General features: G+C 46.8%; 1 protein-coding gene across 1 annotated transcript in view; it reads right to left on the bottom strand.

The window, feature by feature from the left end:
• NOA1 (nitric oxide associated 1) overlaps window positions 1-27,981 on the bottom strand; it is a 574,689-nt gene that overhangs the window by 505,827 nt on the left and 40,881 nt on the right. The window contains exon 2 of the mRNA XM_069626114.1: window positions 7,285-8,146. Coding sequence (XP_069482215.1) covers window positions 7,285-8,146 — 862 coding nt within the window. The remainder of the gene's footprint in view (window positions 1-7,284; window positions 8,147-27,981) is intronic.

The raw sequence follows: 27,981 nt of genomic DNA, 5'->3' as shown, positions 1-27,981 counted from the left end.
AGAGTGTGTGTGTGTGTGTGTGTGTGTGTATGCGCACAAGTGCATCCTACCGTCAGCCTGCATTGATCTGTGGCATGCAGATTATCAAGATGGCAACATGTTCATCTTCACCAGTAGCCAGTGGGGGAGCTAAAAGCCTAAATGACCTGGAAAGTATGTTGAAAAGCCCAATTCTGGCCCTGGGTGCCTGGTTGTTTGTGATGATAAATCTGACAATTTATGACCTTTTAAGAAAATATTTGTTAAGATTATTTAACTCCACCTGCTATACCGCGATAACCATGATATACCGTCATTTGGCAAGAAGGTTATCGTACCGCCATAAAACTAATACCATGACACCCCTAGACTGAATTGCAGTAGATTTTCTTTTTTGCTTTGATTATTGTAGAAGTGTGAGGGTTAGATTTCCTTTGATTATAGGGTTTACTTTAGGCAGGGATATCGTTCACAGACTGGGGCTAGTGAGGCGTTTATTCAACCTGTTTTCTGTAATAAAATGCCTAAAGTTGAAAACTCTTTACAAAGTTGTCTGCCTGGCATTTCTGACCCCCCCTGCAGTTCTAATGTCCCAGTGAGAATGCATTATACTGTATTAATGTGGGTACCGCTTGTTAGGTAACAATTGGTGTAGTAACACTGTGTGAGACTACACAACACTTATCTGCTTGGTATTAGGTAACCCACCTTTTGGTATAGGTCTGTACTACATAAGTTGGTAGTGTGACTGAGCAGCCAGGTCTATCTCAAGAGAGGTAAATGTGAGCTGTAGAGCTGTAGCAATGAAATTCGCAAATACAAGGATCCAAGTAACACTTAAACTCAAGGTAGTTGTTTATCTAAAATCAATTTTTAAATAAGCATTCTTTAAAAAGGGCCAGATATGTAACAATCAAATATACTTTCAAATACTTTCCCAAAATCAGCACAAGTTAGCGGACACTCTTTGGATATGCTTTTTACACACTTCCTACACACGGAGGTGACTTCATTCACAAGGACAGCAATGGCATTTATATATCACTAGTTATCCTTTGCAGACTCTGAGGTTACAGAAAGGAATAATTAAAGGAAAGGAACAAAGGTTAAACAGGTTCTCAATATATGTGAGGACAGCGACATCTTCCAATGAAATCTAGACAAGCCTTTCCCAGCCATAACAGTCAGAAGCAAGGGTGCCCATTAGCTCCTCTAATTTTCAAACTGTTCATCTCGGACTTACCATAAGCTTTAATGAAAACCAACTTGTTTCCCCCGCGGATTAATAAGAATCAAATTAGTTGGGCTATTTATGCCGACGACCTGGTTCTGATTGATACCACACAAATTGGCCTACAAAGGCTCTTATTCAATCTTCAAGAGTACTTGCATCTAAACAACCTCCTCATAAGTGTGAATAAATCAAAAATTGTAGATTTTGGCACTGACTTGGGGGAAAAGCGGCAAGAACTTCAAATGGTACATAGATAATGAAACATTAGAATCCACCAACTGTATCCGCTATTTAGGAATCCTTTTCAATAAGTCAATACGCAAATGGGAATGGCACCAAGACCTGAAAGCCCGATTGTCCAAATTGTCTGAATGGTGCAAGTTGAACAAAGCATACGGCAAATTTACATTAACTGTGATGTTTTATACTCAAAAGGTCGTAGCCACAGTGACTGTCGGCAGAAAAGCGCGCTTTAATATAAGTCGAGCAACATGGGACTACCTAGAAGGCCTATTTTGGTGGAAAATACTTAGACTTCCTCGAAATGTCTCAATAACAGTGATCAGTTATGAACTTGGCCTCAAATCTTTATATTCAGCCGTTGTCTGGAAATCTGTAGCAGCTGCAAGAAAAATGCCCATAAATACAACATCCGCTCCTTATCGCATATTATACTTGCCTCCAGAGAATGTGCATACCGGTTTGCTGAAAGTTGGACAGATAAAATTGATGAGCTCTTGATACAAGCGGAGGTCAAAATGGACACAGTCCTGTACAACCCCGAGCCTGTGAAGAAAAAGTTGAAGTGGTGGGACTGGACCCAGACTATTGAAAAAAGGTCCAAGATAGTTTCAACACTAAACGATGGAATAGTTGCACAAGGAATCGATCCAACTACAAACTATGTAATGAAATTTCCCTCAAGATCTCAGAGACCAGTTCCTGAGGTTTCGACTACATCTTTATCAAATAAGAGTTGTTGTTCCTGAAACTTGACAAAGACACTCAGTCTAACTTATGTTGTTTCTGCGAGACTTAAGTTGAATAAACGAGACACTTAGCTTCGAAATGTCCAAGTCTAAATAGCCAAAGGAACACCTTTTTAAGAACTATTGCCCCCCCCAAATGGTAACATGGAGGAATGGTGGTTGTTAACAGGCAATAACTTCAAGTTAAACTGCGCAGTGATCGACTTTCTAGATAATGTTCTATCTGTTAAGTAGATGATCTCTCCTGATAGAATGAAGTCATTGACCCTTGATGTTGTGCTCGGATAGGGGAGCTGATAAATGTTATATAGAGGAGGAAACAAATGAATTGTAACAAAAGCTGGAACTGCAGTTTACTAAAAGAAAAAAAAGAAAATAACAGTCTAAAACAAGTTACCACCTATGAGGGACAGAAATATCAAAGTAAATGGGCTAAAAGAGCTGCAGGGCGCAGGACAGACAAAGTCAATTGGAGCCCATGTCTAAGGAGCTGAGGCACTTCTTAGATAATAAAAATCTTGCACAAAGTTCGAACGATTTGTAAAAATCACTTGTAGGGTCACAAGCTGTTAAGCCTGTGAAAAGCAGAGTTGGAATCAACTCTGGTAAGCCACTGCTAGTCTCAACCGAGAAAAGCACAGCTCAAAAAGACCTCGAGTAAGTACCCCAAGTCTAAACAGTAGCTCTGGTTTGAAGAAGAGTGGTCCAGATGGATTCTGTCCTGTTGCAGCGGTTCAGACCCTGGGTGCCTGAGCCTCAGTTGTGGGGACAAGAGGGAGGATGTCTGCAGGGCTCCTGCGGCAGCAATTTGGAGGTTGTCGGCTGCAAAGGGCTCTTTTCGGAGCAGCGGAACTTCGTGATTTCAGCACTCGGTAACCAGCACCACCGCGGATCTCGGATACTGGTTGGGCTTCCTTCATTCCTTGGGTCATGCACTCTGGTGTGGGGACTCGAGCTCTGGTGGTCCTGCTTCTGGAGGGTCCTCAGGCGACTCCTGGAGCTTCTGGACGGATTTCTGATGTTGCACTCGACTATGGATTTCGACCCCTGGCTCTCGGTTCTTGCAGCGGAGAAGTACAGCCAATCAGGGAAAATGGTCCAGTGGAGCTTGTGTCGGGGTTTGTTGGTCCCACTAACCCAAGGGAAGAAGTCGTCCCTTCCGGAGCTTCTGTTGTCGATCAGTAAAAGGAGTTTCAGCACAGCAGCAGGGCTTCACCGGGCAATTCAAAGGTCCAGGAGGATGCAGCAAGCTTTGTTCACGGTTTCTTCGTCGTGCGTTTCTCCCATTGGTTGACTGCCTCTGGTCCCAAAACCCTCGCCTTTTAAGCATGTTTCTCCCATTCATGCACAGCCTGGGCTGTCAATCACACAGCAGGGTGGCTGCTCTGAAAGGACAGCCAGCCAATCAGGACTGGTTGCATTCAGGCATTCCTAAAGACAAAGGTCAGGGGAGTTTTGGAAATCTCCCTCACATCCTGCCTTTCCAGACTCACTAGAGCCAGAGGTAGGCTTCAGGGTTGAAGCCCGCCAAAGGCAAAACAAACAAAGGGCTCAACTCGGCCTCGACGCACAGAGTAAAACCCAAGACAGACCTCACAAACAGAAAGTGGACCGGGCCATTTTGACAAAAATGGTCACCCATGGGTGCTATACTGCAGCTGAGGATTCATCCTGCGGTAGAAAAGAACAATGGTAGGCAAATTAAACCACTGCCACCAGCTATTTAAAGTAGTGAGGGTAACATAAAATGTTACATAAGAATGTAGGATAAGGGGCTACTAGGTAACATAAGATGGTGTGTGCTGGACCCACAAAGAGAAAATCAAAGTAAAGTCAATTTCACTTCACTGTTCTTGGGAACGGTAGTTCACACAAGAAAAGGTATTTAAACCTTATGAGAAATCTAAATGATTTCCCAGTGACACTGCATTGAAGGTGCTGTGTGTCACCATACAAAAAGTAGATGCCTATGGAGTATGTCAGACTCCAAAAAAACAGAGGGAACAGATCATCCAAATCAGGTCAAAATACATGAGGGAGTAGAAAAAGGTCTCACTCACTCCAGGGGTAAAATTAAAAAGTCCTAAAAGTCCAGCAAAAGAGATGTGGGTATCTAAGGGTGAAGGGAATTAGCACAGAAATGAGAATTCTCCCAAACACAGCTGTCTTTTCCCACTGTATCCATCAGCCTCTTTTCTTGCCAGATGTATATTCAACAGGAACACAAGACCCAGAAACCTCTGTGCCAGGTCCAGAACGAGCTGAGCACCTGAGACATTCGCGTTGAGGGCCATCTCTGGCAGTTGTGGAGGAGTTGGACGAGAGTGCAGGAAATGTATTGTGTGTAAAGTAGTATGCACATTCTGACACACAAACCACTCGCTACACTCTCAAGATAGCGAGTGGTTTCTGTGTCAGAATGTGCGAGTTGGGAAGGTGAGCGGGAGAGGAGTGTGAGTAGGAGACTCAGAGTGCAGCTTCATAGCATAAGGTGAGAGTGGTACATAAATGAAATAGAGTAGTATGGCATAGTATGGGAGGATGGAGAATAGGAGGGAAGAAATAGTAGGAGGAGGAGATGGAGAGAGGGGAGTGTGACGAACTGAAGAAAGAGAGGGAAGGAAGAGAAGGTAGTGAGAAGAGAAACAGAAGACATGAAAGGAGGGGGGATGAGAACCTAGGAAGATCAACAGTGGAAAGAGCTAGAGAAGGGAGTGTGGAGACATACTAACGTTCCTGATACAAGCACTGTGGGAACATTAAAGTAGGGAACCATTCAGAAGTCGCACAGGGAGTCCTAGACAAGGCAACAGTCCTTAGGACCTCACCCCAGTCTAGTTTAGAACTAGACATTAGGTGTTACCCATTTCTTTCAACTGCACCATAGTGTTGGGGAGTAAGAAAGCCTGGGCTAGGGTGGAGGGAAACCACATAAAAAGGACAAGGGCAACAAGGCATTAATTAGTTTTAAAAAAATGTATTAGCAAAGTTTACTAATTAAAGTTTTCTTGATTAGCAAACTTATTTGACAAGCAATTTTGTACTCCTATTTGTATTGTCACTTGAAGTTATTTGTACCCAAGACATAAAATGAGCAAAAATACAGTCGTTTGTGTACCGCTGAATTAAGACATCAGTGAGATGAGCATCAGTAAAATGTAAAGGCTAGGTGCATGTAAATGTCAAGATGATTTTTACCACGCACTGCCACCCTTTTCATAGTCTCCATTGCCTCTCGTGGCTCTGCAAGGTAAAGTGGGGTGGGTTTGTTATAGACGAGACAGGTGTTGCGCTCAGCTATTGATGTGTGTAGAGCCAGGAGTCACTGGTGTATGTGGTAAAAAGGCTGTGGAAACAGTTTTTAGTGCAAGGCTCTGTGCAGCTGGGTACTGCACATGACAGTGCCATGTATACTTTATGATTGGTGGCGTGGCATTCCAGTAGTGACTTGTCCTGGGGCACCACCACCAGGGACAGGGGGAGGCTGGGCAAAGGTGCAGCGGGCTGGCATGAAATGTGGGCGGCTACTTGCAGATTCTGCTTGCGTTCCCGGCCTCCAGATTGTCCAGCTCTCTTCCATAGTAATGCAAACCTAATGTGCAAATCGAGCACTGGAGGCTAGCCATCGTGTACGGTATTGCAGTAGACCTGTAGATGTATAGACTGGATGGAACTATTGAACACTACTTTGCATAAACATCAAGTCAGCTTTGTTTATTCATTATATGTCAAAAGAAATAAATACAAATTATGTAAGAGAAAATTGAGACACAAAGCAGAGTTAATGGCATAGCAGGCAGAGGCAGGCGTCACTTTCAATCTAGCTTGTGTAAGGCAACAAGGTAATAAGATAGAATGTCAAGCAAGGAGTTTGGGATAAGCTTGTGGTTTGAGCACCTGTTGCAGATGTTTGCAACCAGCAGGTCACAGAACTAGGATTGCCATACAAATGATTTTGCCATGCCATCATGTACATTTTCAAAAGTGTTCACTTGTAAATATGATGCACCTTCCCCAACAAAAGAAAATGTAGTGGGCACTACGAGATTTAGATTCACCAACCTAAACTTTACTGAAAAATAGAGACCATGCAGCGTTTTACAGTAGCAATTCTGTAATTATGCAGCATGTAACAACATTTTTAGGAATAGAATTGCAGAAATGTCATTTGAAAAAAATATGAGGTTAACACATACTGGTCTTTGGCAAACAGGATATAGTTAACTTAAAAGTATCCTCCTGGATACATCTGGTTTGCAATTATTTGCGCACAAAAAATAACTTCTTTCCTAGCACTCCCACACAGGCTTTTGCCACTTTTAAGAGTGTTGGAGATGATCACTGCTGCACTGTCTCTACATTAGCTCCTTTGGAATTGCAATGAAAAGAGGGCAGAGAGAGTCCCGAGGGAGATGAATGCAGGATGAACTGCTGTTTCATTGAACAGGGTTAATTTAAATAGCTAGCTGTACTACACAAGTGGCGATTTAATTAGCAAACCTACAAAATTGCATATATCAAGGACCTCCGTAGTTTGGTCTTCCTAAGTTGTCCAGCCTACAAACATATGAAGTTGTTAATAAAAAAAAACACAAACTCAACTTTATCATGTTTTTAAAGCACTCTGTGACAAAAAATACATGCCAAAACTGAACTTTAAGCTACATTGCTGGTTTTCACCATTCATTGAAAGAAGGCTGTGTCAGAATCAAGTCACCTTAAAAAAATGGCAGATCAATGAAGGTAAAAATGTTTTCTTACAATTTCAAAGTGCTTACTTGAGAGCACAAACGTTGTCATCGTTATCACTCGATCTGGGTCTAAGGCTACATTAAAACCACTACCTAATCTAGCATTACCAAAGCCTTTTCATAAAACTTTACCCCTAATGTCGCATTAGAAGTCACCAAGATTTTTAACAAATAAATAAACAGAACGCAAGACTGACAAAGCATCCACCTGCACGGTTACATCTTTAAACGGGGTGAACTTTGCCCATAGGTAAACTGAGCACCCTAAACATATTTCCTTCAATTAATAGCTAAAGTCTTACTTAGTTTGTGCTTGCCGAGTTCTCCTTACCTGGCCACGGTGAGATTGTTGCTCTCTTAATGATGTCTGAGGCCTTGGACCGGCAATAATCAGATTGCAGTAAAGTGTTAAAGAGAGTAGATTTGCCAGCATTGGTTGTACCAACTAAATACACATTGCCCATATATTTCCAGGATGTCTGAAGTTTAGATATCAATTCCTCCACTCCATATCCTGTCTTGGCGCTGATGAGATGCACATTTGTCATGTTTCCCTTGATGTTGATGCCTGCTTGCTTACAGTACTCAAAGAGCTGCCCTTTCAAGCGCTTCAGGTAACCAGGGGAATCTCCGGGCAACAAATCTATCTTGTTCCCAAGCACCAAAATGTGCTTGTTCTCCCCAATAATCTCAGTGAGGTCAGAAATAACAGAATTTGGCAGATCAAGCATGTCAACCATAAATAAAACCAGGGCATTCTCTTCACGGATGCTACTCACAATCCGCCGGTACTCCTCACGGGGTACTGACACATCCAGGGCCTTCTGGTGGTAAACTAGCAGGAAGCAGCGCTGGCAAATAGCTTTTTCAGGTCTCTCCCCACTCTCACTCTGCTGCACAATGCGAGTGTATTTTTCACTGGGCAAGTAGCCTGGCACTGCAGGGTCGATGCAGTGCATAATGGCCCCACAACCAGAACACTGTTCACCACTCACAGGGGCCAAGGGGTCTGGAGAACCAAAGATCTTATGCTCCCCTTTCTTCTTCTTCGTCTTGATGGGTTTTACTTTGATTGATTCAGGAGGGATATCCACATCGGTAAACTGAGAATCTTCTGCCTGGACAGTCAGTCTGTCAGAACCTGTTGACCAGTTCTCATCAGCTTCTCTTAGAAATGACTGCAGTTCCTTTGCCTTCAAAAGAAGAACACCACCGGAAAGAGAAAATACAACTGTTATAGTTACCTATTTTCAGGAGATAGCAGTAAAGATACAGACACAATTGTCATGATAAGTATGCTATGAATTGGATTGAGCAGAAAAACTAATTGTGAAAGTCAGCCTCTTCGACATGGACACCGGAATGTTACTAAACCCATTGTCTATTTCATTGGGAAGGCTGTAGACCCCTTCGGCTTCTTTCATTGTGCATTAAGTCTTTCCACCCCATTACTACATAGCGTCCAACTAACTCAAAAATGGCGGGTTTGGCCCGCAATTAAACACGAAACAGGTTTTGGAAAACAAATGAGCAAAACATGCTGGTTAACAAGGTCATCAAGTAGCTAAAGTGAGGATTATTTTAAATGCCAAGCAACCCTTTTCATCCGTTTAAAATCATGTCATGTATTTTAGCTGAATAAGGGGAATAGATTAAGGAGAGGTGAGCATAATCACAAATTCTTTAGTCTTGTTATAGGCTTATTGCACAAATGCAGACGCAACAACAGCATGTTAGTAAAAAGTTACATTTTTAATTGTACAAAACAAAAAGGTGATGGCTGGAATGTTTCAAATTAATCTTAACCTCTGGCGCAGCTCAGTACAAGCCTCCAAACAATACATCTTTAGCCTGCCAAGGCATTACAGAAAGGAGAAAGACCATATCCAAATCTGGTTGAAAAAGGGGCAGTCCAGCCCAAAATGCTAGTTCACATCGCTTCTACAAGAGACCGAAAGCATCCCCAGACATGTTTCAGCCTCATCGGGCATCATCAGTCAGGAGTAGCTTGGGTCTCTAAGCCCAGCATTCTTTATTGTATTCACAAACACTTAAGAAATTATTCCTTTTGCCCTCTTCTGTGCAAGTCCAGGCTTCAGGCCAAGTTATCAGTTGTTTTGGTACATGGGGAAGAACACAGTAAACCGAGTCTGGGCTGCGATCCAGTAGCAGTTTTCTTTATGTAATGTGACAAATGCAGGATTCAGTCACTTGCCCCCATGGGAGGGGGTAGGGGGGAGTAAGCCTTTCCCTGTGAGGCAAGGGAGGTGTGCCTGCTACGCAATACCCTGTCTAGGGGTAGCAGCAAGCAGGACCGTGCTGGGAGAGACTCCCCCTTGCGACATGTGCTCCTATTCCAATGAGAAACTCCCTAAACTCACATACCTAGAGTTCATCACTAATAAAACCTGCTAGACGAAAATATGAAGAACAAGCTGGTATTTGCTATTGTATAGAACCTGAAAAGTAATAGTTATGTGGTACTGAGACAAACAAAACCACTGGAGTTGTACAAAGGGGAGGAAGGATAGCTCAGCAGCAACGTGTTTGTCTTGGAAGCAAGACAATGTGGCGCAACACAGGTTTGAATCCCGATCCAGTGCTTAGAAACCCCTCGCTGTTATTAAGTGCAAATAAATTAATAAATAAATACAAATAAGTACCAGTACAACAAAGAAGAAGGACTTTGATGCTGCGCTGGTGAAGTCCCACAGCAGCGTCATAAATCTGAGAGGAGGAGAAGAGAGAGAAAGAGAGAAAGAGAGAAAGAGAGAAAGAGAGAAAGAGAGAAAGAGAGAAAGAGAGAAAGAGAGAAAGAGAGAAAGAGAGAAAGAGAGAAAGAGAGAAAGAGAGAAAGAGAAAAAAGACCGGGAGTTCCAAATCAGTTGTGGGACTGAAGCAGAAGGAAATGTGGACGCACGGCTTCTGATGTTGGGAGGAAGCCATCATGCGAATCCTAGTGTGTTGCACTCAAGAAAACCTGGAGCAAGAGAAGGCGTAGGACTGGTACAGTGTCCAAGTAGTGACTGAAACCCTGTGGACTTGGGAGTCCCTAAACTATGCCGAGACCACTTACCTGAACGGACCGTGGAAAAGAAGCAAAGAACCGAGAAGCCAACCTAACAATCACAGAAGAAGGCCCCCGTCCGGACTGCAGGTACGGTGACACAATCTCCGAGACAAAGGCAATGGAGAGAGCGGGAGACCCAGGTGGGGGGCCCAAAATAATGAATGGAACATTCAAACTCGTCCCAGTAAAGACCAGGTATTGGAGAAGAGTGGGGGGAGGGTGGCGCTAGAGAGCCCTGTCAAGATGGCTGCAGGCCCACGAGTGCCAGGGCAACCATAAACCTATCCGGTCTAAATCCTGCTCGACTAATTGCTGAGACCCCCATTCAGCTACTTTACGTATGAACAACCCTAGCAGGGACGTGTAGAAACCTTGAAGGCCCGGAGTGCTCTAATTGTCGAGAAATCGGCACTTTTTGGTATACGGAGTGCAGAGACGTGTTAGGCCAAGGTGAAGCCACGGTGTGGCTGCAGAGGAGAACGCAGAAGCTGGCCGGGCAGCGACTGGGTTGAGGCTCAGATGAGATGGGTTCCTCGATCTTATACACAACGGAAACTTGGAGCTGCGACCCGGTGAGGAACCGTGTTTGGAGCTAATTGTCAAGGTGGAGCTGCTGATCAGTGGCAACTACATGAACGACCGCCCGATAAGGAGGGAGAGCCGGGACAGCGCAGGGGACCCAGGTGAAGGAGCGAAAACAGCTAGCTACCCCCACTGCACTGCATTAGGAGGCTGGAGGCAGGTGCAACGCTCTGGTGCCCCTGACCCTCTTCGGGAGGGTAGCGTAACAAGAGGGTCAGGTCCTCCCCCTGCGGGGACACTCTGAAGCCGCTGTGCAAGCGGGTGTGAGCTCCGGTATGGATTGTACTTTGGCTTACCAGTGGAAGACGGGAGGTGCCCCGAGATAGGAGAGTGTTGGGCATGGTGCAGTGGCCTGAGCAGGGGGACAGTTAATTTGGCAACAATATTGCAGACTTTACACTGGGGGAGATGCGGGACCAAAGTTAAAGTGCTTCTGAGGGAACCATAGTCGCTGTAGAGCAGAGGAGCGAGTGTCTGGCAGGGCACTGCTGACCAGCCTGGAGGAAGTGGGAAAAAGTCACCAGCTGGGAATATGTGAGAACTCAGAGGAATGTGTGTTAGCTGGCACCTGCACACCCGGCAGGGCTGTCCTCTGCCATCCTGGTGAGGCGCACAGTGGGGATCTGGGAGCAAGCACACTCCCAGGCTCTTGAAACCCACGTTCAGTGTGTGGAGGAACGTGGCTGCCCAGGACCTCATATAACACCAGATCAGGGTATAATCACTGTGGGGTTGGGAGGGAGGAGTCACACACCCCCCAGCTCCCAGGAGGGCCTTTGGGCGCAAACTGAAGCATTGATCTCACACCGGACAGGAACACAAAACTGCATTGTCTAAATATCAAAAATCTGGAAGGCAGCTGTCAAAACTCCACTTCGAAGCCTTGACCACGGCCAAAACAACAACAATGGGGGATTGCCCCACGGCGGAGGCCTCGCACACCTTGATGCTGGACCCAGGTGGAGTATTGGGTGACATTAAAAAGATGCTTGGACAAGTACAGGCAAGCATTCAATCACTAGATCGCAAAATTGACAGCTTTACATGTAAAGTAGATCACATGCAGGTCTGCCTGGATAAGCATGGGGAGCACCTGGCCGAGGTGGAGGGCCGAGTGTCTACAGTTGAGGATAATGCCAACACAGCTACAAGAGAACTGGCTACAATCAAGAAGGCAATTAAGGAGCTGACTGATAAGCAAGATGACCTTGAATCTAGATCTCAGAAGAATATCTGTGCATTGTAGGAGTACCTGGGACGGCAAATCAGCGTGACATGGAAGAGATGGTAGAGACCCTGCTGAAAGAGGTCCTGGGGAGGGCGAAGAGTTCTCAGCGGTGTTCATTGTGGAGAGAGCCCACCGTATACCAAGTGGCAGGAGACCGGTGCCAGGCACTCCGGCCAGGCCGCTGATTGCCTTTTCGGCTAAAGTACAGACATCCAGGAAAATGTTCATTGACGTCAAGAGAAGACTCAATTAACATGAAATAGGCTACACTCTTCCCAGCCAAGATGACAGTGTAACATGATGGACAAGTGCTCTTTTCATACCCCGGAGAAGGCTTTTTTTTTTTTTTTTTTTTTTTTTTTTTTAGAAACTTTACCTAGAGCACCACGTCACTGAAGGAACAATGAACCAGAGGGAGACGCTGATGATAGGAGCACCAGCTGTCAAGTATGATGAGGATCTACGGGTATCTAATACCACTGGCAGACGGGGGGTCGACTACAGATGTGGGGTGACTGGATGGCTGTGCCCTGGTGAGCCACCAAGCATGGGCATAAGATGGTTGTTATGGTTATAAGGGTGGGGGATAACTTGAGAAGTTGAGGTTGCTGGTGGGGGTGGACAATGTGGGGGTTGTTGTTGGGGGTTACTCTCTTGTATTGCTTTAAGGATCGGTGCTGCATCACAACCTACAATTTGGAAAGTCTCTGACTGTATAAAGATATTATGGACACAACATGGCCCAGTCACTTAGGTACATTACATGGAACGTCAGGGGCCTGAACTGCCCGTCCAAATGCTGTAGAGTTGTATTGTATATGCAGTATGGCAGAGTGTTAGCAGAGTGTTTGGTGCCAGTGACCTGGAAGCTACCCTGCTGGATTCTGAGTAACTTTTATACTACCATTGTTGGAGGTGGTGCCTGAACATGAGCTACACTCTAGACGCGGAGCGTCCGTGGAGTGTTAGCAGAGTGTTCGCAGAGAGGGTGCAGAAGGCACCATGGACTCAAGAAAAACTTCTTGAAATCACTCAAAGAAACAAGCTCCCCACACACGGAGCTGCACTAAAATGTCTGGCGCCTTGCAGGAGGTGGATGAGGAGCACTGTTCTATGCTTTCTGGCGCTACACGCCCGCCAAAACCAATACCTGGAATTATTGTGACATTTTTGAGCCACCATGTAATGGACCCCCATGCACCTGCCATAGGCCCAATGAGGAGACAGAGGGCGCCGTCATCGTGATCCCAGACAGCCCGCCTGAAGCAAGCCTCCAGCAGCTGGTGACTCACTCCAACCAGGAATCCGCGGCACCCGACACACAAGGTATGTGTTATACAAACTGCCTCATGGCCCATGAAGTGCCCGCCCCCTTGATGCTCCCCTCCTTACCGGCAGCTGCCTCGCTGCTTACAGAGATTCGACCGGCTCCACTGGTCTCCGTCTCCAGCCGCCCGCTGCAGGGTGGGGGTGGGGGAGTCTGAATGGGTGGTGCGCGCGCGGCCAGGTTTGCCGCGCGGACAGATGGCTCTCCTCCCCCTTTGGCGCGTGGTGCGCCCTCACCCTTGACTTCCTGTTCTGTGGCAGTTGCGTGTGCGCTGCGTGGGGGGCTTCGTGTCCTGCTGATCGCCGACGCCAGCCGCTCGCAGAAGAGCGAGGGCAGGGGCGTGGCCAAAAGGGCTGTGTGTGCGCAACCAATCCTTCCCGCTTTGCGCAACGAAAATGCGGCTCCTGTTGAGATTCGAGGCAAAGGGGGAGGGTCAGTCTCCAGCTCAGGAGCCGCGATCCAAGGAGTGAGGGAGAGGACGCCTTTTGCGTACCGCGTTAAGAGGCATTCTTCACGTTCCCTCAATCTCTGCAGATCAAAGGAAATGGAGAGTCTTGTGGAAGTTTAAATTTGCCTGCATATATGGATGCTATGGGGGAACTTGAGTGACCCTGATCACTCTCAGAACTACCACATCTCCAACAAAGTTCAAAGCTTGGCCCCTCCCCAAAAGGTCCCTGACCCCCTGAACCACACACAGCACTCTTCGCAGAATGGACATAATACAAATTGTGGCTTGAAACTACCATCGAAATCAATTATGTCAAAAAATACCACACCAACAAGTCCACTAGCTGCGAAAAAGGGCGGTCCCAGAGCAAATAAAATTCATCCTCAAATTCCTACTCAAAAGAGTAACGTAAGAGCAAACTCTCTTTCAGATATAAAATCAATTAGATGGCACTTCAATAAAAAAGACTCAGGTCCTGTACTGAAAGCAGTCCCAGACTCGACTGTGGAGCACAGCTCAATGACACCTGAACTTGAAGTCGCTGACCAGGAATGACTTCAAGCAACTGGAAACGGTGAACAAGTCGCAGGCGCAATGAATCAGACGACATTTAAGAACAGGGAATTGAGGAGTCCTCTCTCAGAAAACCACAGTACATGCAGTCCCCCTCGCCCAGAGAAAGAGCCAATTGAGGCTGGAACAGCCTCCAGCCAAGCTGCATCCTCGAATATACAAGATCTGTGCAATGGACAAATTCCAATCAGTTCAACCACAGAAGCTGAGGCGATGGCAGAGCTTAACAGTCCAACAAAAACTTCCACTCCTCACCCAAACAGATCCAAACAAGGTATTGGAGAAGTGGACTTAAATTTATCCATCTCTAAGATGGCACCCGAAAAAAAAATCTAAATCCGCGAACGCTCAGCCAATCCAAAAGAAACAGTCCTACAATGACCTTCCGTCTCTATCCACATCAAAAAACAGACCCCAGAAACAGGCAGAAAAATCTAAAAGAAAGGACAGAGACATTGATCCAACTACAATTGAAAGTTCAGATGAGGAAAATGATTTTCTCCAACTAAAGCTCCCACGAAGAGTAGTCAGGCAGAAATTGCCTACGACAATATTGCACCAGCAATCCTACAAGCAAACTCGGAAGCCTGTGCTAACATGCAGGCTGCAGTTGGATCCATGATGATAATAACTATGGCGCCGTTTCTTAAATTATACGAAGTACTTTATGAAAATTACAAGGACCAATCTACTCTGCTGGATCTAATCCAATCCAAACTAATATATGTAGAATCCTACATTGACACTATTAAAGGAAAGAGAGTCAGAGAGAAAGAAACGGAACACGTCATTTTTAAAACTCTTATCGACCTAATGGAAGACGCTTGAGAGGACAAGAAGGGCTTTCTCCACTGTTTCAGTGACACCATAACTCTTCTGAAACCTGACGTAAACGAACATCAAGGCCAAACTGCTGAAAAAAAAGCACTTCCCCAGAAAATCCACTGTGCTGCTTGGACGAAGCCTGTGAAACAACGGATAAAATAGCAGACACTGCTATCCAACTAGAAAAAAAGTAGCGCTGGCGTCCACAACGGGACAACTAAATATAAATCGAAAAGAAAGACCGGTGAACGCCTGCGCAACTGGTCCTGACACACGACCGACCACTCAGGCCTTGATAATAAATCCAACGACAGGTCACGTTGAAAATTGACCCAAATCAAAACAAAATAAATATCTATTTCCTTTATTTGCTACAGAGAGCTCAATTGAATTAAGAGAAAAGGAAATGGGAGTCAGACCTAAACAAATTGCTGTGAGATCCACCAAAAAACAGGAAACTTCTTTGGGGAAAACAACTAAGACAAAAAATGTACCACTGCCAAAACACACTTCATGTGAAGGAACCCGTCACTTCATTCGTAACTTGAAACTTATTGAAGATGTGTTTCACAATGCTGAGCGAAGTATTCAACCAAACAGCTCACAAAAAGGACAAGAAGACCGAGAATTTGTCACAGAATCAATAACTGTAGATACTGATGAAGATGAAATCAACACTAGTGAGGACCAAGATGCTCTTCTGCAACTCTCTGTTCACGATTGTGACAGTTCAGTAGACCTTGTTAGTCAGGAAGGTCTAGAGAAAGCTCAGCAACCAGATGGCGAGGGTGAGGAACCAAATCAAAGAGAGGTCCTATCTCCCTTATTTTGCACTTTACAGGAAAAGAGAGACTTCCTGGAACGTAAAAACTCGAATGTAACTAGACAACAACAACTACTCAAAGCTATGTTGGACCAATCAAATCAAGAGCATCATAAAAAGAAAGATCATCGTCGACGAGAAACTCCAAGGAAAGAGACAAGAAGATCAAGAGATTGACACCAAGCCAATATGCCCCTGCAAGACCAAGGAAAAAGAGAGGAGAGGCAGAGTGGCCACAAACTCATAATTGAGTGAGTACTGAAAGCCAAGGATGGCCTGATCTTAAATAGATCTAACCTCATGAAATTATTTCATAATGTACCACAATTACGTGTCATAGAGCCAAAAGACATTAAGATAGTGGCCTTCCCTGAAGACGACGAAACAGATCGAATCTGCATCCACCCGTTTTCAAAGGCAGTCACGTATCTAATCTGGTTAGCTGCTGACGCACTCAGATCCCTTGGTTTCGACATTAAATCAGACGAATCCAAAAATCGCGAACAGGGAACAAACCAGATTCAGAATTTGCAACATACACCAAGCCACATCCCACGAAGGGCCGTCCACCTGGCAGATGACTTCAATGCAAAACCAATAAGCTTTTCCCCAACCGTTCTGCGAGGCCCAACCGCACTCAGAATGAGAATAAAATGAAGTGCCGGAAGTAAGGCGGTGGGCTCTTTAGTCGATAGCGAAGTTGTACTTGTGACAAAAATTGATACAAATAAACCATGGGATTGGCTTGCCGGAACATTAGCTACAAAAAACATCCATTAGACCGACTGCCCAGATGTCGCAAATAACCTACGAATAGTGTCATGGAACACTCGAGGGACACCTGCTGGAACATTTAAATGAAGAACTATTGAAGTCAGACATTATATGCATTCAAGAATGCTGGCTCTTAGAGCCCCCAATTATAGGGGGGGGAGGGGGGACCACCTGCCTCCTGAACGAAGGATTCAAAGGACCAAAAGGCAGACCCTCCGCAGGACTGTTGACTGTGATAAAAAATGACTTGTCTACAAAGGCAATATACTCCGTGTCATGACCCCCTCACCACTCATACAAATAACTATAATACAAGAGCACAGCAGAGGTTTCCATCAATCCGAGAAGCAATTCCAAATTATAATCAATCTTTATTGGAATATCAAAGCTAAGGATGGTGATAAATTCATGGGAACTGTGCTTCAACACATCGACGAGCATAGAGCTGAATTCGAAAAACCCACAATAATCATTTGCGGTGATCTTAACATAGACTGTACAAAAAAGAAGATTCAAGCTGTACAAAGAGGTCTCACACAGCAGAGGGTAACGCGTATGCAAAACTGGTTAGCGGAGATGAACAGCCGGGATCTTTTGCAGGTAAACGGAAATGTGACTGGCGACCGACCAGGAGCAGTCACATGGACCACATATAATCAAAGTGCAAGCTTGGACTACTTCTTTGTGGATCGAGAAACCTTCAAAACCATCTCTTGTTTGAACATAATTCAAACAATAAAAAGCGACCACAAAATACTTGTCCTTACATGTTCACTATCGATCAAATCACATGAAAGTGGTCTGGTCCATCAAAAAGACTGGCCCTACAAGGTTGAAGCGAACAATGGCCTCAACAGATTGCGAATAGCACCAAAAATCACACTGACGCTTAAAGTAATAGATTGCTGGAAATCAACAAAGAACATCGGTGTAGAATATGAAGCGTCTCTGTCTATCTTCAGAGTAAAACCAGGTCACAACATAAAACCAAAAACTGCTCGTCAACATAAATACATCTCTGAACTAGCAGAAAGAAAATCAAAGCTAGCAGCGAAACTAAGAGCACTAAATAAACAGAACACTCAGTGTGCTAAAAAAAAAGCTTATCGTAACTGGGCCAAATCTCATAGAGCCCAATTGTTTCAGAGAGATTCTGAAGAAATGCTGTTAGAAGCCAGCAATAAAAATGCCAAATTCATGTGGGCCCTAATGAACTAGACAAGTGTTCTACAAGGAATAGAACAGATCAACCCCATCCATGAAGGAAAATGGATTCAAGATTTTCAAGAAGTTTACAGCTATGATACGCTTGAAGAAGATCAGACTCAAGTAAACTCGGATAAGATCCCATGGAATATGTCATTTGAGAAGTCTGAAATTATCACACTAATTAACAAAGCTAGCAGTTCTCGGGCCTCAGGGCCCGATGGCCTATCAAACACCATACTAAAACAAGCCCCAGAGGTGTGGGCCGACATGTGCTATGCTTTGTTTAAACGAATCATCAAGCACAAACAAATACCGGAAACCTGGACAAAAGCTATAATCATCCCCATTCATAAAAAGGGAGACAGATGCAGGCCAGAGACTTATAACATCCAACAAAGATATTGGACGATAGGTACAATTTTTGCTGGCATTCTCCTAAAGAGACTAAAAGAATGGATCAAACACTCAAACTATGATCCCCGGGGGGGGGCGCTGTTGAGCAGCCGAAGAAAATGGCTGCCTAGCCAGTGAGCCCCGTCTCTACCCACTGCAATCTGTTGGACATAGGCGGTATACCGTATACTTCCCCTACGAAACCACAGCGATTTTTGTCCCCCTATCATCCTGTGCACTCGAGTGAAATCTGGGCGAGGAACGGTGCTGGGAGACGGAGTTACGGGCCTCAGGCCCTGTGGTGCGACATCCCCTCCTCGCCGGCCTCGGAGGGGGCGGCCTGCGGCCTCCTGACACGCCGCCCTCGTTGGCCTGCTGGGCTCCCTGCTCCGAGTCATCCCCGGATGGCGCGGATCCCCCGTGTGTGCCCGACAGTCAGGGCCTGTATACTGTGCGACCCTCACCCTGCTGCCGTTCCGGGGGTGGCTGCGGGCCCCGGACACCTGATCGGCTCCGGCTGCCGCGGATTGGGCTCCCGGCCATCTGCGCCCCATCTCCTCCTGGACACTGGCCGGCCGGGCGCGGAACCGGGGGACGCCGGGACGGACCTCGGATCCTGAAACGCGGCGCCGCCCCTCGCCGACCCCTGCGGTGACGGCCCGCGACCCCCTGACGGGACGCCCTCACTGGCCCTGCGGGGCTCTCTGCTGCGCCTCTTCTCCAAACGGCGGGGGTCCTGGGCGGGCGCCCGCTGGAGTGGGCCCTCATCCAGTATACCTCCCGCACAACTGCTGGGCCGGAGGCTGGGATCGCCTCCACTTGCTGCGGGCTGGGCTGCCCGGCCCCTGCGCCCGTGTGTGCTCGCGGCCGCAATATCCGATCCCGGATCTCCCCGCGGGCCACGCTCCTGGCGGACCGCGTTGCTCTGGCGCCGCATTGGCCCCGGGGCTAGCCTGTCCCGGGGGAGAACTAAGAGGGCGGCGAGGATCCAGCTGCCGTGAGGTTGCAAGGTGGGTGAACAAGCCTGACTGGGCCTCATTCCCTCTGAACTGGTGGGGCCCCAAGCACTCCCATGCATTGTATTGGTGTGCACTCATGAACGTTGGCCCTGCTTCCCCAGCTCGGCCTGTCTAAGGCCTCCCAGCCCTCCGGGGGTCAACACTTTGACACTACCTCCCATTTGACTCCTCTGAGGGGTGTCCTCCGTGGGCTGCTGCTGCCGCCTCATTTGGTTCTGGAAAATGTGATGTAACATCTGGGGTGCGGATAGATCCGGGACCCCCCACCCAGTCAAACGGCGCTGCACAACGTTTTGGCCTGCTTCACCGGCGGACCTTTGATCTATACGCCTAGGCACATCTAGAAGATACCACATAACTGGCGACTAGCTAGCCCTTCCCGGATCACCCCAACAGTACCTCCGCCATCAGTGCCTTCACACCCTGGCTGCACGATACTGCGCCTACTGCGTCTAATCTCCACCCCATCAGCGACGAGCCATCCTAAAGTAGTCATCGGGCATACCCAGGCAGGTGCTCCCTCCCTCCTCCGCAATGCCCAGTAAGCCGAGGCCTAACGGTAAACCAGGCGCCATGGACAGATTCGCTAAGATAGCGCCTAGAGCGGAGCACGCATCATCCTCTCTGCCACCTGAGGAAGAAGAATGCAGCCAGGGCCCCCACTCAGGCAGACCTTTCCACGATGATGGAATCCATGGCTAAGAACTTTGCTGCCTTTCACGAAAAGCTGGACGACATCAACGCAAACGTTGCCTCAATGAGGGTGAAGATCGATCAGCATGGGGCCAGAATTGCTGAGACTGAGCAGAGGATTGGGGCTAATGAGGACAACGTCCACACCCTACAAAACACAATCTCACAACTTGTCCACGACATGAAGCAGGTAAAGGCTAAGTGTGATGACCTAGAATCGCGGTCCCGGAGGAACAATGTCCGCATTGTGGGGGTTCCCGAATCTGCGCTGAAGGGCCATATGGAAACTGCGGTTGAACAACTACTCAGAGACCTCCTCGACAACCCGCCACTCTCACCGTTTTTTACTGTGGAAAGGGCACATCGCTCCCTGGCACCTCGACCTAAACCTGTGGATTTCCCTAGACCAATCATCGCAAAACTTCTGAGCTACAAGGACAGGGACCATATCCTCCGATTGGCCAGGGAAAAAGGGGAACTTAGGATGGATTCACAAGTCATCAGAATCTTTCCGGATTTCTCGGTGGCAGTCCAGGCAGAGAGGCGACAATTCAACAGAGTGAAGAAGCTGTTGAGAGAGCGGAAAATTGAATATGCAATGCTCTTCCCTGCTCGCCTCAAATTCACCCACTGCAACAAACACTACTTTTTCACTGTCCCGGATGAGGCTGTCAAGTTTATTGAGGCGCAGATCCCGCCGGCTGATCCTCCTGGGGAGCGGATGGAAGATGTCTAATATCTAGACCTGTGATATCCCGTAGTGGATACTAGGGATGGTGGTGTAGTCGCTATGAGCTGCCCTGGTGGGCTCTGACCCCCCCCTCTCTGCCAGATGGCGGGCACTTAGAGGCCCTGAAACACTGCAGCGTGAGCATATTTTATTGAGGGGGACGTACAGGGAGATCATTTATCTGTAACACCAAACACTAAGCCTTCATCCACAAAACCGTACAGCATTGTGTAAAACGGACCTTAGGGATGTAAGATATGCTTTTGCGGCTCTATACCAACTGGGTTTGCCCCATGGAATCTAAGTGCTCCAGTATCCTCTCTCTGAAATCGTTTGTTTGTCAGCTGATGCCCAGTCCTATATGATGTTATTGTAACCGATATTAGTAAAAGTGGGTAGAACGGCAGCAGCAGCCCCCACTGCGGCTGCAATTCCTTCTAAGTCTAAATGTTTGTGTTTTGGCCCCGGTTGGGCTACTTCCCCTGTGCCGCCAAGTTGGGGAAGGTGCGCAGTGGGTCAAGGTATGAGTGGGTTTTCACACACTGCTGGTTGGGGCAGGGCGGTGAGGGAGGGGGTTGCAGAAGTTGGGGTATATTATATACAAAATGGCAGAGGAGTTGGGACTGGTTCCAAAGGGTGGCACCTGTTTTCCGGTACGGCACACATGGCAGGAATCAATGATAGATGCTCAACCTGGGATGTTCCGTAAACCGGTGACATGGCGGTCAGGATGATGTCCTGGAATGTTCGGGGACTGGCAAATTTTACGAAGTCACGTAGGATTGCGGCATATGCACAGAGACATGGGGTTAAGGTCCTCCTACTACAGGAGACACATGCTCTGAAACATTTATCGTCCAATATAGCACACACCTGGGGTCTCAATAGGTATTATACTCAATACTCCACTCAAGCTAGGGGTGTCCTGACCCTTATCCACGAATCTTTAAACTTCACACTCCACACGTCCCACATCGACACAGAAGGCAGATATGTTATTTTACACTGTACCTTGGCTCATGAGGATTGCATACTGGTCAACTTATACGCGCCCAACACAGATTCCCCCGAGTTCTTCGACAATGTGGCCTCCATTCTAATGAGATACCCAGATATCCCCATCATATGGGCGGGAGACATGAATCTGATAATAAATAATACTCTAGACAGAACAACAACCACTCGCAGAACCACTACGCGAGCTGCCGATCGACTCCGCACACATATGGACGCCCTTAATCTGCATGATATATGGAGGACCCTACACCCTCACGAACGGGACTATACATTTTATTCCACTGTACACGAAAGTTCTTCACGAATCGATTTGTTTTTGCTTTCTGGAGGGCTAGTGGGCAGGGTCTCGGACGTTAAGATCCTGGCACGTACGATGTCTGACCATTCCCCTGTGCTGCTACAGATCCTGATCGGCAACGTGGGTCCAACACGTCCCGCGTGGCGCTTTAAGCCTGCAGCTCTGGCGGACATTGTATTCAAAGCCGAGATATTAGCGAACGTTACCACATTCTTCGAAAATAACAGTACGTCAGATACATCGGAGGGGGTCAGGTGGGAGGCATTCAAGGTGTACATCAGGGGGATGTGCATCTCTAAAGAAGCAGGCATCCTGAAGGCCATTAGGCAAGCCCTAAACACTTCGGAAACTAAGCTCAAGGCCCTTGAGCAGGACTACCTTGCTACACCGGCTCTAGGGATACTAGCAGAGATCAGAGCTGAGTTGGAACAGTTCGAGTCGCATGCTGTGAGGGAGGTGCAATACCACGCCCGTCCTGTCGCCGCCCGTAGATATGGAGAGGGGGACAGACCGGGTAGAACACTGGCTAGACTGGTGCGAGCGGAAGGCGGCAGGACTCGGATTGATTGTATTACAGATGAGCAGGGACTGAAACACTGGTCTGACCGTTCCATCCTTGACATATTTGCTACCTTTTATGCCGAGCTATATGGCCCCCGGCCCGGACACTCAGATCAAGATCTAGATGACCTCCTAGAAAGCATCCCTATAACTGTTATTTCCCAGGACACCAGAGAGTGTCTTGAAGCCTCGTTCACACTAGAGGAAATAGTCCAGGTGATATCAGACCTCCCAAAAAACAAGGCTCCTGGCCCGGACGGACTCACCTCTGAGTTTTACCAAGAACATGTGGCTGTTTTAGCACCAGTACTACACGGGGTCTGGACCGAAGCGCTTCGTTTACACATCCCTCCCCCCCTCCTTACGGGAAGCCTTAATAACAGTCCTCCCCAAACCGGGAAAACCCCCGGAAGAGTGCGGGTCCTATAGACCCCTATCCCTCATTAATACCGACATGAAAGTCTTCGCCAAAATAATTGCAAATAAGTTTCTCCCTTTCATGACCCACATGGTTCATCCGGACCAGAGTTTGTTTATCCCTGGTAGGTCCACGGCACTCAACATCCGTCATCTATTTAATGTGATGTCCAGGATTGACCCGTGCGCTGATGCGGTTGCTGTAACTATAGATGCCCAAAAGGCCTTTGATATGGTCTCATGGCAATACTTGTGGGCGGTGCTACAGAAGATGGGTGTGGGCCCAAACATGCTTTCCTACATAAAGCTCTTATATACGGATCCTGTAGCCAGGGTCCTTGTACACTCTGTTCCTTCCCCCCTCTTTAAACTACACCGAGTGACCCGCCAGGGCTGCCCATTTTCCCCCCTCCTTTTTGCGCTTGCCATCGAGCTCATGGCGGACCATGTTAGAGGGCGTCCCTCCAATAAAGGCATTCAGTTAATTGATGTTCCGGAAGTAATCTCGCTTTACGCAGATGACGTCCTCCTCTATATCAGAAACCCCTCCACATACTTGAACCCGATTATCCGAGACGTCACCAAAATAGGCACGTTCTCCGGGTTTGAGATAAACTACTCCAAGTCTGAAATCTTCCCTCTCACTGCAGCAACACAACCACCAACATGTGATTACCCCCTGCGCTGGTCTCCGGATGGAGTCAAGTACCTGGGGGTTCAGGTGCCGCTGTCCAAAAAGACCCTATTAAAGGACAATTATGAAGCTGCGGCTCAGCTCATCATTTCCAAGTTTTCCAAGTGGCGACACTTACCACTATCCTTGGCAGCCAGACTATCCTTAATAAAGATGATAGTGGTTCCCAAGCTCCTTTATGTTTTTACTAATGTTCCAATCTGGCCCGGAAAGCAATATTTTAATGGGCTCCATTCGGAATGCGCCCAATTTCTCTGGCACTCTGGGTCGGTCCGCATGAAGTGGCAACACATGACAGCACCATATGATAAAGGGGGGGTTTGCGGCACCAGACCTACAACTGTACTGGTATGCGGCCAGGCCCAGCATGCCTCCCATTGGTATGCACTTCAGAAACCGCCTCCGCATGTAAAACTAAAAAAAATGGCCGGAGAGGGAACTAACATTATGACCCTATTGTTGCACCGCGGGCTCCAAACAGAAGCCCAGGCAGACCCGGTGACCGCCACGATAAGAGCTTGGAATGCTATTTTATATTCCGAACAGGAGCTGCACCCGTACTATAAGTTGCTCCCCCTGTGGCGGTTTCCGGGACTCTCCCCCACACACGACCAGCACCTCTCACGACACTGGGAACACCTTGGCTATCGAGGCCTGACAGACCTCTTCCCAGAGGGTAAGTTTATCAGCCCCCAAACATGGCGCCCAGAACACACCAACTCCCTCCTTGAGATGCTTCAGTATTACAGGCTCCAAGCTGCAGTTCGTGCCATGTGGCCCTCGTATCCAGACGAACCCCCAGATTCACCCGAACTCCAGTACATAGAAAATTCTGCGGGCTCCAAGGGGGTGTTATCCAATCTGTATAAAATGCAGTTGTGGAAGAAGGTGATTGGGTCACTCAAACCACGCGAGGCGTGGGCTGGGGAGCTCGCAATGGAAATATCTGAGGGGCTGTGGAGGAAGATGTGTGCACATACACGCTCTGTCTCTCTAAGCTCAAGATTCCGCTGCATACAATTTAAATTCCTCAACAGGCTCTACTACACACCGTCTAGGGTGGTGAAATTTGCTGGTGCCCTGTCCTGTGCATACCCAAAGTGTAAATCTCCTGAAGCTCACCACATTCACATGTTCTGGACATGCCCTGCAATCAAAGCTTTCTGGGTGGCTGTGGCGGAGGCGCTCTCCGAAATAATAGAGACCCCGGTGGATGTGAACCCACTTGCACTATTGTTTGGAGTCTGGGAGGGGGAAAGTGCAGGGAAAATGTCTAAATTTCTGAATGTTGGTGCCATTGTTGCTAAAAGGTGTATATTACAAAACTGGAAGCGTCACAGCTCCCCTACCTTCTCGATGTGGCTTAAAGGCCTTACTTGGAATCAAATGTGCGAAGAGGAATACATTGGGTCCTTGCCTCCCATATCACGACCCAAAAATGTGTGGACAGAATTCCGCAGTTACCTGAATAATAGAGACGAAGTAGAGTGGACGGCTTCCCCTCCCCAAACACGCTCCGCCACACCATGACACTGACTCGTGTCCCTTTTCGCCCAGGCTGGGCCGCTCCAAACGCTAATTGTTCTCTCCAATGAGGCGGCACCCTGCCGATATGTATTGCTGGACGTTGTGCGATATTATTTGATTACTGCTATGTACCCTGTTTTATACCTGTCTTAACTTTCTGCCAATAAACAAAAGTTTAAAAAAAAAAAAGAAATCCCCGGCAAGCAGGGTTTGTCGAAAAAGTTGATTGCGGCTTAAATCTGCTTATACTAACCTATTAAAGGCTAAAACCATTTGTGAAAAACAGAAGCTCTACATGGCAAGCATAGATATGGCTGCCGCCTTCGATAGAGTGGACAGACAAATTCTGTGGAATTAGTTGGAGCGGAAAGGATGCCCAGAAGATCTAGTGGCCGCAATCCAAGCTCTGCATACCGACACCTCTATACAAGTACGGCTAAATCAAAAGGGTAATCTAACCAAACCAATCCCAACAAAAAGAGGCCTAAATCAAGGGTGCCCTATGGCAGCTATCCTTTATAACTTCTACATCCTGGAAATAAAGGATCGGCTCGTCATACCGAGAGGATGTTCGCCAAAAATAGGCACCTCAACAGTAGGTCACTTATTGTATGCAGATGATTTGATCATCTTGGACAAGACCCCAATAGGTTTGCAGAAAAAACTTGAAGCCCTGGAAATATATGTCAAAGAAAATAAACAAGAAATAAATCCTGACAAATCTGAAATCTTAATAATGAAATCATCGAGAGCAAGAGAGAAAAAGTCTTTCAAATGGTGCGTCGGCAACAAAGCTATTCCGATAACATCGAGTGCAAAATACTTGGGAGCAATAATAAGCGCCGACTGGAATGACCAACCGTGGACAGAGCACGAACACAAAATGAGTCAACTAACGACACAAGCCCTCATTCTTGGCAAGTTCTCGATCCAACCAACAGTAGACTTCTATAATGCAAAAGTTATTCCGTCAATAGCTTATGCTGGAGACACTGCTCTCAGAATACCATCGGAAACCTGGGAAAAGGTTGAAGCCAGATTCTGGAGAAAACTACTGAGATTACCACAATGTGTCCCAATGAATATAATTCGACACAAATTGGGTCTTTATTCCTTGCAGGCTTCAATTATATGGAAAGCTATGTTAACATTCAGAAAGACACTAATTAAAGACTGCCCACCACAATATGAAATTCTAAAGGAAGAAAATAAAAAAGCTCCATTCTGGCCTCTGATTAGTTGGAAAGAAAAATGCAAGGAGCACTTACAGAATTTGTATATATAAGAAGACACTTTATGCAATAATCCTAAAAGGGTGAAGACTGCGCTACTGTGTGCTGACTGGGCCAAAACAGAAAGTGCCCGTGCCATCTCTAAATTTCACACCCTCTCAAAAATCTTAGCTCAGCACCAAAAATTCTACCCGGCTACCTGAAAAAGAGCGCGAATCCTACTCAGCGAGATGTAATTTTACGATTTAGACTGAATATTTTAAGAACAAAAATAAATCTGAAAAAATACGGCACAGTATCTGACAACACGTGCTGGCTCTGTGAGCAGGAAGAAGAATCTTTACAACGTCTAGCAATGTTCTGTCCTGAGCTAAGATCAGCAAGAGACCTACTTCTACCTCCAGTATTAACTCTGACGTGTGGGTTAGATTCTGACTTGTGGTGGGAAACCCTGTATGACAATCCAAACCAGAAAACCACGAGAGCACTTGGATATTTCTACAAACAATGATGGCTAAACTGGAAAACCAACATGCAGCGCATAGCGAAACAGTAAAGGACGTCACAACGGTGGAATAAGTATAATTCCCGGATTATGTCAAAGCTCAGGCCAAACCGAAGAGGATAAGAACAAATAAACAAAAATTTGAAACCCTTGGAAGGAACTGATACAGAAACAAAAGGAAAACTCCTAGAGATGGTTTGGCCTTGTAACAGACAAAACATGTTTTTTTTAATTTTTAAAAAGCAAATGTTTGTATTTATTTACGCTATAAAAAAAAAATATGCAGCATGACAAGGTAGACTCACTTAACCCATGGCGGGAAATCGAAATTTGGGGAGAACTAGGAATGTCATTACTACTTCTACTACTCCTCGTATTCTAGGGGGTATGTATTCTCCTGCGCGCACGAGTAGGGTTTTGTCTGAATTCTCTGGTCAAAGACCAGGAAGGGAGAGGCCTCTTGGTGCCCAGCGCTATAAAAGGGCCAACTAACCACTTTCATAAATTACTATGGGCCCAACCAAGATACGGTAGAGACCCTGGGGTAGATTAGTCGCCAACTGGAGAAGATGTCACCTGGGGAGATCATTTGGGCAGGGGACTTTAATGCAATCATGGGATCCTGATTGGGATAGGACAGTAGGAGCCTACAATTCATCGCCCAAGGCGACATGTAAACTACTGGATATATGCTGGTCATGGGCGGTAAAAGACATTTGGAGGATTAGACACTCCGGGAGTGCAGGGTACACGTTTCACTCATCGGTCCATAACTCAGCCTCCCAGCTGGACCATTTCTTGGTTCCTGACTCAATTGTGGGAAGGGTTTCAAGGTGTCCATCCTAGCACACATACTGTCGGATCATGCCCCAATGTTGTTGACTCTGGAGGTCCCTGGTCGAGGGGGTGGGAGACCGCCATCGGTGTTCAAGAGCACAGGACTGTCGGATGGGTTGTTCTGAGATGACTTGACCAAGGCTATAGATTCCTTTTTTTAGCTTAATGTGGGATCAGTAGAGTCCCATGCAATACTATGGGAGAGCTTTAAATGTTTTAACAGAGGGGAGTGTATCTCAAAAG

Source organism: Ambystoma mexicanum, chromosome 6p (assembly GCF_040938575.1).
Source record: "Ambystoma mexicanum isolate Mex_15411 chromosome 6p, UKY_AmexF1_1, whole genome shotgun sequence".
Taxonomy (NCBI): Eukaryota; Metazoa; Chordata; class Amphibia; order Caudata; family Ambystomatidae; genus Ambystoma; species Ambystoma mexicanum.
This window is presented reverse-complemented; position numbering and strand designations above follow the sequence as displayed.